Source organism: Telopea speciosissima, chromosome 2 (genome assembly GCF_018873765.1).
Source record: "Telopea speciosissima isolate NSW1024214 ecotype Mountain lineage chromosome 2, Tspe_v1, whole genome shotgun sequence".
In the NCBI taxonomy this organism is placed as follows: Eukaryota; Viridiplantae; Streptophyta; class Magnoliopsida; order Proteales; family Proteaceae; genus Telopea; species Telopea speciosissima.
In genome coordinates, this window is record NC_057917.1 from 83509051 (window position 1) to 83521053 (window position 12003).

The 12003-nt window shown below is 36.7% G+C and overlaps 1 protein-coding gene and 1 long non-coding RNA gene across 2 annotated transcripts; one reads left to right on the forward strand and one right to left on the reverse strand.

Moving 5' to 3' along the window:
* Positions 1 to 623: 623 nt before the first annotated feature.
* LOC122652815 lies at positions 624 to 3450 on the reverse strand. Its single transcript, XM_043846677.1, has 6 exons — positions 2743 to 3450; positions 2538 to 2595; positions 2369 to 2452; positions 2127 to 2262; positions 1367 to 1721; positions 624 to 1329 (listed from the first exon to the last, which is right to left on the reverse strand). The coding sequence occupies exons 1-5, from the start codon at positions 3422 to 3424 to the stop codon at positions 1431 to 1433; spliced, it is 1251 nt and encodes a 416-aa protein (XP_043702612.1). The 5' UTR covers positions 3425 to 3450; the 3' UTR covers positions 624 to 1329; positions 1367 to 1430.
* LOC122652817 lies at positions 741 to 1997 on the forward strand. Its single transcript, XR_006331653.1, has 2 exons — positions 741 to 901; positions 1939 to 1997. It is a non-coding gene; the product is annotated as an uncharacterized LOC122652817 (long non-coding RNA).
* Positions 3451 to 12003: the final 8553 nt, after the last annotated feature.

Consider the following 12003-nt stretch of genomic DNA (forward strand, 5'->3'; position numbering starts at 1 on the left):
TTTGATATCCTTGTTGAATGCTATCTAACCTCTTGGTCCCAGTGAGATTAATCCAACCTCAAAGATAGCCTAATTTGACTGTTTTCTCACGGATACAGTGTAGCTCAAGAAAACAACTCGTTCAGATCTATCTTCCTTGAATATATATATATATACTGTACACATAGGGAGCAACCTTTACCAATATTGATTGAATTGATGGGAACCCAAAAAAGCTCCAGATTGAAGGATCATGCCATCTTAGTAAAAATAGAATAACATAATGGTCCCCAATGAACCAATGGGCGACTCCTCTCATGGGGTGATGGGTCAGATGGGTCAGTGTTACTTTACATGGGCATTAGGGCAATGGCTGAACAGTCCATTCATGCAGTTATATACTATATTAAGCATGGTACAGATAATGATATCATTTATACGGGATCCACATGGTCAAAATTGGAGAGAAAATTTGACAAAGAATCCTGTGTAAGAGAGAAATAATACTCTAGTCTAGCGTCATGGCCATTCTTCTCACATTCTATAATACTGCACAATGATAAGAAGTAGTGAAAAGGAAGGCAAGGGTACAAAAAGAATGTGACAAGAAATGATCATGGGCACTTGGGACAACATACCTATCTTTAAGCTGTTAACATTTAAAAAGTATATCAGGTGAGCAAACAGTACAGAATCCACATGCCAAATTTACAAACAAACACTCCCCCCCCCCCCCCCCAAAGGAGAGAAAAAGAAAAATAGAAAAAAAAAAATCCACAACAAATCCATGAAACAGGGGAAGATATGTTATTAGTATTTCCTCCCCTACAAAACTACAGATGTTAATTAGGAAATCAAGATGGAGTAGTGGGAAATAACAAGGGCCACACTTACCCTTCTTAATAAGGAAAAGGGAATGGTGGTCCTACTTTGGTTACCTTCACACACAGGACACAGCCTGTTAAAGAGAAGGGAATAATGAATAGGAGGTGGTCACAGCTCACATGGAATGAAAGCCCCTCTGACACCCAACACATGTCATGCCTGCCATATGCACATGCTGTCTGTTTCCCCCCACCATACTAAATAATACTCCACTCCATCCTTTAATTTTCTTTCTCTCTTCTTCTAAGTTCTAATCACTCTCCTGTATCCATCCATCCATCCATCCTTGAACCATCACTGTCTTTTAAAAAACATCTCACAAGTCACAAATTACAATTCACAACTCACAAACCCCTCCTTTTTTTTTCTTGTTTTCTTTTTTTTAAAACCCCTTTTTTCTTCTTCTTCTCCTTTTATCTCCTTTAATACTATACAACTACCATTCAAACTAAAATATAATTAGAAAATCAGCTAAAAAAAGATTGCAGTTTATAGTTTAGCACACATTATGGATTTGGGCTGTGATGGGGCTCCTGTGGTTATATTATTGGTTATGTCATTTGATTCTATAGAGCAGGGGCCACGGTGGGTCGGTTGGATGTGGCTAATGCTGTGCATTGGAGGTGACGTGGACATGTCATCAAGTGGTCATTGGTGAGACCTGCGGCTTGCATGAAGGAGTGGACGACGGTAGGGCCAACGGACCTGAAACCCCTCCTGACCATGTCTTTGCTCATGCTCTCTGATTTCGAAGTCTTCACCGGGATCTTAAGGCATGATTTGTATTGGGTAGCTATGGGCTTGTGATTGATGAATCCCCAGATATACTTATCGAACGATCCGAAATCCCTTCTGATCTGTAAATAATAAAATAAAATGTCATAAATAGAGAGATGATTTACATTAACAACCCCAAAAATTACCATTGTTAGCAACACAAGATAGTTATGGTCCTAGCCCAAATCTGGTATTGATGATTTTGAGGCCCAACTCCCAAGTCATGTTGGGTCCCCCAACCCACATAGTCATGTTATGTATAGTGAGTTAGACTTAGATAGCAGGTGAAGAAGGAAGGAGAAAAAGAAGAGATAAGGCTTTTTCCCTTCACATGAAATGAAAGCTTCTTTAACTTGGAAATTAAAAAAGAAAAAAAGAGATCAATAGTTTAGTTGCTCCAGAAACCCAGAATGAAAAACAAAGGGATGGAGAAGAAAGAAAAGAAGGAAAAGGTGAGGAGGTTGTGGAGTTGTTAAAAGTTTTACCTCAAGAATACGGTTAGCATTATCGACAACCCCTCGAACTCGGGTTAAATCAATGCAGTAATCGACACTTATGGATGTCATTTGTCTTTCACTGAAATTGGCGACAATCTCTGCTTCAAATCCTGCAAAAGCTTCCCTGCCAAACAAAAAACCTTAAAACATTAATTTGATATCTTCTCCACTTCACAAGAGCCAATAAACAGAAACTGATTCCTTCTCCTGGCTTTTAAAGAAAAACCCACCTGAAATCTTGGCGTTTCTTTAATATCGAAGCCCAATCTGATCCAACTTGTGCTCCACTTAATACTAGTAGTTCAAACAGCAACCTGCACAGCTCAAATCAAACTAATATTAATTAAGCCCCATCCATGTTCATCACATACATTCAAAGAGAGAGAGAGAGAGACTCACTTGTCATCATAGACAGGAACTCCCCATTCCTCATCATGGTAAGCAACATAAAGAGGATCTGCATGCCCAACACCATAGATAATAAACATCTCAGTTTTAATCACATTCTCTAAATTCCACATCCTACTAGTCTGGGAAATGGGAATCCAATAGATTTCTATAAAAATCTGCAAATAAGTACAAGTGATATCCATATACGACATACCTGAAGTGGGTGTTATAAAGCTACATCTCTTCTCCTCTCGACCTGTTGTGGCATTACTACTGTTAGTATTTGGAGAAGAATCAAAGTTTCCCACCTTCCCTTCAAACTTGGCCGACTTTGATCTTCCATAATGGGCAATTCTCATCTTTCTCTGGGCTTGTTGAAGTGTCACTTGCTCTCTCCTCGCCGCAGCTATGCTTCCGGGAGACTCGGTGAGCAAATAAGAAGGATAATTCAATGAAGAAGAAGACTGATCAATAGGAGGAGGAGGAGGAGGAGAAACTGCACCAACCGAGAATTTCTTTGATTTCTTCCTCTCTAAGGTTGCAGGCTTATTGGGTGCACTTGGGGGTGTTGAGGACTTGTCAACGCTTGAGTTCAGCCCATTTGGATCATTCCCTCTCTTGTGCACTGGGGGTCTAGGAGAGTTGCACTTGGGAGAAATGGGAGGGGATGCTGAAGTCTTGCTGGTTCTAGTACTAGTAGTAGTGGTGGTAAGAGTCACCGGAGGAGGCAGGGGTGGTGGCGGTGGAGGAGACTTTGGGGAGACTTTCTTGAGTGAATTACGACGTTCCAAGGTCGGAACACGGTTAATAGTCGGCTGGAGGACCGGACGGCCGTCGACAACGGGGTTGGCATCGACCGCCACCGGCGGGCATGTCTTAGCCTTGGAGCTGCACATTGTGTATATGTGAATTGTTAATATGTTGATGATCGATGAGAGGAAGCAGAAGCTATTGGGTGGAAGAAGAAAAGAGAAGAGAAGAGAAAATTAAGTATGGGGATGGGATGGGATGGGATGGGATGGGAAGACAAATTAAGTGAGAATTGAGGAATGAGAATGAAGAGGATGAAGAAGGGAAAGAGAGGTTTATAAAAGGAAAGGTGGGGACAGGTAAGGGAAGTGAGAACATGGTGAGGGTTGGGGTCTGCCATACAACCACCTTTTTTGCAAGCAAGAGGCATCACCTCCCTTTTGCCAACTAGAGTGAGCACGAGGGTGACGATCACTTGCTTTTCTTCAACTCCATCTTCTTTTTTTATTTTTTATATTAATTAATCATCAATGGTAGCTCTAAACCGAACTCTCTATTAGGTGTCTTAGTTTGGGATTCATATTTTTATGTTAATAATTATGCCTTAATGAGTAACGAAAAAGCAATTTTGGCCGGGACCGATAGGAACAGGCTGATATTGATACTTATAAGTAGGGATGTAAATGGATAACCGAAATCCGAATCCGAATCTGCATCCGTGCCCGTTTAGGGGCATCCGTATTCGTTTAGAGATATCCGGGAAATAATCCGAATACTCCGATTAAAATCCGTCCGAAAAAAAATCCGAATACTTAATAATAAAAAATTAAATAAATAATGATTTTGACGGTTTTTTAAGATTCAATAGGTTCTAGAATATGATGAAAAGAGAATCATGATCTAAGAGATATGGATTGAGAGTGAATTGTATCCACTAGGGGGAGGAAGGTCCGGGTTACACAAGGCAGAGATGTAAACGGATGGTAAAAAATCCGAATCCGATCCGCATCCGAATCCGTTTAGAGGTATCCGAATTCGGTCAGGGAATATCCGACTTCGATCACATCCGATCCGTATCCGATCCGAATCCGATCCGTTTACATCCCTACTTATAAGTAGTGAAGCACAATTTCTAGGTGCTATGAATTCAGGTACGAATACCGATACCTGATACCCGATACCCAATACCCGAAATTGGGAGGGTGGGTGTGTGTAAGTGTGTAACTGTCAATACCTCCTCCCAAGTTGGAGTGGTGGATAAGGAAGGTAATAGAAGGGAAGGGAGTCTCCATGAAAAAGACCAATCATTGCACATCTCTTTCTAGCTGTAAGGAATCTCCCTTATACCTAGCAGTAATTTTGATTCTAAAGCAATATAATTATAAATGTCTTCCTCTGTGGACTCTAATGACATTTGTTTGATTAGTTCCAAAAGCAAAGCTCAAATCAAGCTAGCTAAAGCAAAAAGGGTTTAGGTAGAAGGCAGTTATATATATCTTTTTATTTATTTTAGATTAGTTATTCCATGGATATATAAATATATATATATATATATATTAGGGTTAGCAGTTATGATCAATTCTTCAAAAAGTTTATCAACTCATCAAACTGATTAATAGTTGTATTAATTAATTAATTCATGCATCAAACTGAAACCTATCAAACTATCAAGTAATGTTACATCACCCCCAAAAAGGGCAAAAAGTAGAAGTGAAAAAAGCTAACTAGGGTTCTAAATAATGTTAGCTATGCATAAATTTCTTTGTGGACCATTCTCACTTTCTTCATTTGGTTTAAGTCCAACTAGGAAGGAGAGGCTTGTACTTGCACAAATTAATTTGGGTTGGCAACCAAAATTGGTGTTAATTAGTTAAATATTGACATAGATGATGGTATTGGTAGCTTGTCATAGTCAATGGAGGAATTATAAGCTATCTTAATTCTTAATGAGGAGGTTTGGGGTTTTATTAATTCCATGAATTTGCAGACATGAATTAGGTAATTGTACTTGCACCATATAATTTCATATATAGCTGCTAATTAATGTTCTATATTTTTTTTTGATGAAATTAATGTTCTATATAAGGTGAAGAATATTCAACAATACTTGGAAGTCTCTCATAATAGATTACTGCAGGCAAGATCCACATTCAGTGATTGGCTAGATTCTCATCCAACAGTCCTACCCTACTGTTTGTTATATTAATTACATGAAAATAACTTGGCAACAATGGACCCAGAGAGAGAGAGAGAGAGAGAGAGAGTAATTCTAGGCCATTTACCTCATTTTCAGTTGGCAAAAGAAAAAAAAAAATACTTCACAGTTAAATTAAGAGGTCATGAGTTCAACTCTCCAAGCTAGAGGCTATTTATCTCTTTTTTTTTTTTTTTAAAGATCCAAGGTGAGTTATTTGTAAGCCCCTCCATCTTATTATGGAACATACTTTGTCCAAAACAAAAGATCCAGCTTCTCTTCACCAATGGTGAAGACAGAGAGAGAACTCTAGATTCATCCCATCTAAACCTCTAATTGAATTTTAAAAGGGTATTTCCAACTTTGAACAATAAGGATAAAAGTTAATGCTGAACCCAGAGTCCAATCGTAGCATCACAATGAGATTCTCTTTTCACCTTAGGTGAAAATAAAACTTAATAAAATAAAAGGATCGAGTTTGAAAAGGGTATTGAGAAGATCTTTTGTTGGAAGAATATTTTGAAACATACTAAAATCCTAAGAGGGGTTTGTGAACCCTAGGATAGTGGGTGAATAGGAAAACTTCATCCAATAAAACAAAAAAAATCTCCTACCACTAAAAATTTGCTAAGTAAAGGTTTTCAGTTGAGGTCTATGTGTGTGGACCCATTGGGTCTACTCTACGAAGAACATTTACGAGTATTTAATAAAGAATGATAGGTGACTGTCATCATCAAGATTGAAGAGATGATTCTTTAAATTCAGAAAGACACTTAATAAGGGAGTCCACAAACCTAAGCAATGCTCTACAGCCATGACGACAATCTGTACTCAACTTAAGAGAGACACGGCTGGTTTTACAGTTGGAAAATGCTTGGTGGGCTTTGAACTATGAAGCTCTTTAGGGCCAGCCCTGCCTGCCTTCATCTCCTTCTTCTCTACTTTTGTTCTCTTTCTCTTTTCTCTTCTTCTTTAATCACAGCCGCCCAGCTTTGTAATTAGATCACAGACTGGAGGGAAATCTTGGCATGCAAGCCAGTGAGTTTAATTAACTTTCATTTCATGAGGAGGAGGGGGAATCCTGATTCCTGGAGGAAGTAGTACTTGGTTCTAATGTATCACATCTTTATGACCGAAATGACCTCAGGATTCTATTTCCTGCATTTTAGTTGGGTTGCAATGAATGAGATCCTCCATCACATGCTCTGCCAAAAAACTGTGATATACAGTCTACCAAACCCACAGAAGCACATGCACTGCAGTACTGCACTAGCAATTCCCAAGGAAGCTAGGGAGTGAAATACTGTGACCTGTCCCCAATCAATCTCTACTACTACTGGTTATTGATTCTTGCTTGGTGGCCAACCAACTACAAATTTTATGGGATACTGACAGAAGGGGAAACCACTGCATCAAGGCTAATGGACCTAAACTGGTGTAGGGTTCTGATGCTGGACACTTGTCTTATACAGAGAGGATCATGTGGACCCACAGGATTCACTGTTCATGAGACACATGTATGACTTATGGGGTCCCCCAGAGTCTGGACTTAATGGGTATTTCCACTGGTCCAGGCCCAAAGTACATCGATCACTTCCTTGTCATTGGGGAGATGTTGGGCACAGTTTTGGTGGGCCAGAGGGTCAATGCCATTCAATAGGAGAGGACACCCCATCTCTATGATTCATGATTAAGATGGCACTATTTAACTACTGGAAAATATTTGTGCATTGTGGGACCACAAAATTTGGATGCAACTCAGCTCCCAATAATGATGAGCCACGTTAACTGTTACATCTGCACCGGCCATAAAAGGACTCAGTTTTTTTTTTTCTCTCATGGTGAAGGGAGAATCTCTTCAACCACCCCATCTACCCTCTGATTATATGGGAGAATGGATTTTTTTTTTGGGACTGTCCCCACAGCGCCAGTGTAGTAATTTCCTGCTCACATTTATTATTATTATTATTATTTTCTTTTACCTATTTTGATGATCAAATAGCATTAACATATAGATGAGAATTGAAATATAGAGTTATGTTAGCTGGTGAGATGTAATACTCAAAAGAGTGAGTAATCACAATTAGAAGAAGGGTCCACATGTTTTTACTTATCATTCCTTTTTCACATGGCAAGTTTTAATCCAATCCAATCCGACAACAAGCAAGGACCCGACTATATACAATGGTTAGCTGATACCAAACGACAAAAGAACAATTTCTTTCCAAGTGTATTTTGTTTAGGAAAACTTAAAAATTTAGGAAGGGTTCGGGGCCGTTCTTCGGCGAAAGTACAATGGATGGACCATGGAGCTTGCTAAAATGGAAAAAGATATATATCGTACTTGTGGTTTAGTTTTAGCATAATATATGACATCCTCTAATATGGCAAAAAGCTTTGTAATATGAAATGACATTTTCCTAAAATGAAGGTTCACTTTTTGTTTTAAAAGACAATTATTGATGTTAAATAATTTACAATCTTATTTTATTACCCTCTTACTATAACACGTACTATTAACACACTTTTCTTGTCATATCTTATCATTTTATATGTATATTTGAAAAATATGCAATACAATAACAACTCTTGAGAATGAATAAATTCTTGCAAATTAAACATATAAGCTAACCTATTTTATAAATTCACATATTATATGCAAAATTTGTGTATTTCAAAAAGAAACTTATGAAAAAGAAGACTTAAAAAACTTCACATTCAATGGAAGAGTACAACAAAGCGGGCATATAATCTAATACGCATATACTAGAACTTCAAAATTATGGTATTTCTATGTTCTTTATATTAAAAAGATTTAATAAATGTAGAATATTGAATTCATATATGTGAGATACATATGATATCTTTGGTCCTAATTATTTCATTTAAAAAATATTGTTGACAAACATATTCCTCAATAATTTTTTTTGGCTATCTTAAATAATTTTCACCGAATTAATTTTAACGTCAAACCAATGAATGATTGGATGATTTATGTGCCAAACCATTTTTTATAATCGATTAAAAAATAAATAAAAATTTGGAGGGAGGGACAAAATATTAAGGATTATAATAAACTAAAGGGTTAAGCTTAAATAGTGAATTAGGGAAGAGAAGAACAAGTTCACCTTGTAGCCCTATGATTGGCTTCCTTAATTAGCCAGTGCATCAGCAACAGAGTTGGCCTCTCTACGAAGGGAGAAAAACAAATATACTCTTCTAATTAAAATTAAGTGTTAAGTCTTCTTAATTATATCAATATTTTAAAAGATATGTTGAAATATTGCTGCCTATGATTAACATTAGGATCATGTTTAACCAAATTTAATTAATTAGTTGACTAAATTATTTTGGAAGAAGGTTCACGAGACCAACTTCCCACTAATTTCCATGACAAGCAGGACAAGCCCATGTGTTTGGTCCAACACTTCTCTATCTATCAATACTTTGTACTTTGATAAGAAGATACAAATGCAATCAGTAGACAATCTCACGTCTGGATTCTATTTTTATTTGCTATTCCAAAACCCCACTTCTTCTCTTCTTCTAATTTATCTATTTGAATAGAGACAGAGAGAGAGAGAGACAGAGAGAGAGAGAGAGAATAACTCGTTGATGATCCCCATTTATTCACAAATTATATATATATATTTGGTTCGCTTCCAAGAGACTTCCCTAAACGTGTGTAGTTTGGCTATCTGGCAATCCCAAATTCACGGGTGACATTGGACTGATCACCCAAAAACCGGGTTCGGACTGAACTGAATTCGATTGGATGGTCTGGTTAACCTTGACCCAGAACTAAAAGAAGCACAATCCAAACAGGGCTGCGAGGCTGGACTGATCGAGAATTTTTAACTTTCAAACACAAATACTACAACAACAACAACAACATAGCCTTATGGCCCTTATCCCAACTAAGCAAATATTAATTGAGAGCACTCCAAATTGTTGGAATTCAGTGCAGGAATTGGGAACCTATATTATAAGATTGTGTTTAGATCATTGGGGTTTAGCTAGAATCTTGAGAATTAAGATATTTGGGTAACAAATTTAGGTGAATTAGATTTAAATTAGGAGTATACAGACTCCCAAGACTATACATCATTTTAGAGTTTTGAACTCCAACCTAATTATTGGAGATTTTTAACATATTCTCATCATTTGATTGAGGGGAATGTAGTTGGAAATTATAAAACATGGAAAAACCACTTACAAGGATTAGGGTTATCTTGGCCTCTTTGCTTAGGCTTTTCTAGTTTTCTTTACATGATTGTACTAATTGAGAGCTTGTTAATATATGAATCGTATTCTCTAATGAATGTTAAAGAAAATCTCTGAATGGACTCGTAAGATATCCATCCAAACCAAATACAATCTAAAAGTAAATATGTAAGAGTAAGTACCCAAAAACAGGTTTCCAAAGAGAAATTCATCCCATGCATCAAATGAATGGTTCTTTGTTTGGCGAGGAAAGAAATTTACCTAAAATTCAACAACTCAACTCAACTTATCTAAACAAAATTGGATTTAACTACATGAATCCTTTTTCTCCAATCAATTCTATTCAAAGCCATATATATTTGTTACTAATCCTAAACTATACCGGTCTTTTGTAAAAGTGATCAAGGAACAGATCTACCGATGATATGATCTTTTTGTAGAATACAATTATTATTTTTTGTTTCTCATTTGAATCATTCATCACTTTAATCAATGTCGGCCTGAATAATTTATTAGAAGGAAACAAAACTCCAAAACCCAATTACCATGCAAGCTCATCAAGGTTAGTTTGAAAGCTAGCTTGGGGCAACACAATAAAACAAGGAACTGTACTGTGTGGAAGTGGGTAAAGAAGAGATGGAGCATAATTAATTTGATGTATTATTAGTTGTACGAAGGAACGTAAGGCAAAATGAATGAAATTATTAGCAAGTGGTGTGTTTTAGTGTGTTTGTTGTCTCACTATGTATTCAAATGATAGATCTCGATCAAACAGGCCAGGAATTAGGTTCCTAGGCTAGCTCGATCGTGTTCTTGGCCATATCTGAATGAAACTTTGGTACGTACAGGAATTCAAGTTTTTATAACTTTTTTTTTTTTTTTTTTTTTTTCTTTTTCTTCAGAGGTATATATATTTCTCACCCTCATGCCATTAATATAACTAATCCTCCAAAGAAAGTCACTGGCGGGAAAGAAGCTCAAACTAACGTCCATACTCTGCAACAAAACAGAGTATATATATATATATATATATATATGTGCTCTCTTATTGTTCCATGGCACTGATGGAAGGAAGTTATTTTTCATTCTTTAATTTATATATATATATAGCCAAAAGCTACAAGAAAGGATACAATTATTCTTTAAAAACTCTTTGTTAACATGGCCACCTTCATTGTGGCACATGGCCGACCGTTGGATAAAGAGAACATTAATGTCTCTTCTCTAACAAATGTGGACATCATGGAAACCCACCAAATTGCAGTTTTGATATTCTAATAATATTCTCTATCTCTTCTCTCTCTCTCTTATTAGAGAATAAGAAAAGATTAGGGATCGGTGAGGCAATATTGGGCTTATAATTATAAAGTTTTTTTTTTTTTTACATTAATGAAAATCCGATAGATATCCCCGAGTTCGATCTCTTTCTAATCCTAACCTTCTGTCTCTCTAAAACCCCATATGTTATATATATATATATATGGCCTCACTATCACATAATTAGTACGTGATTCTAATTTTATCATTTTTCCCCTCCCAAGTTTTGTGATTCCACCTTGCTAACAATACCCTTGCAACCCATATTCTTGAATGTCTCTTTGCAAATAGTGTTCTTCTTTTCGTATCCTTGAAATGTCTTCTACAATTTACCCAAAAAAAAAAAAAAAGTCTTCTACATAATATCGACTTTTTTGTTCCCCTCAAATATTTTGAATTAAAACATAGTAGATAACGATAGGAAAAGGAAAATAAAAAGAAATCATACACACACACACACACACAATAATTTTACGTGGTTCATCCAATATGGGCTGCTTCCACTATCGTGATGAAGAAACTACAAACCCTCACACACACCTACTTGCAAGATCACTCCCAATATTTATATAGGGTTTTAAGATGCAATATTACAATATAGAAAAACTCTAGTTCTTCGAAAGTAAAAAGAATTACATGCTTCCAGTAAAAAAATCTTCAAAACTGAGATCAGGCTTCACCAATAACACAATTACGTTGTTGATTAGATCTGATATAAAGGGCCATTATATACCTAGTCGGCTAGTCCCATCTATGTGGGATTCTGAGGGAGGTATGGGTTTGGAGTCGGTCCTAACTTTAATTACCATTTTTTTTGCACAATGTGTCAGCCCTTAAGATTCGAAATAATTGGTTATTGTTTGTACCTTTGGACAAACTTCCAGTCCTACGCCATATATATACTTAGTTGCATGTGATGCCTATAGCTCCAATATTGCTGTACGTACGTATGAAGCTCATGTTTTTTCTAAAAAAGTCTGGATAGTAACT

Coding starts and splice junctions, on each gene's coding strand:
- LOC122652815 (XM_043846677.1), bottom strand. CDS start 3,424: ATGTGCAGCTCCAAGGCTAAGACATGCCCGCCGGTGGCGGTCGATGCC. Junction 2,596..2,742: donor CTTTATAACACCCACTTCAG/GTATGTCGTATA, acceptor TTGGGCATGCAG/ATCCTCTTTATGTTGCTTAC. Junction 1,722..2,126: donor ATGCTAACCGTATTCTTGAG/GTAAAACTTTTA, acceptor TATTATTTACAG/ATCAGAAGGGATTTCGGATC.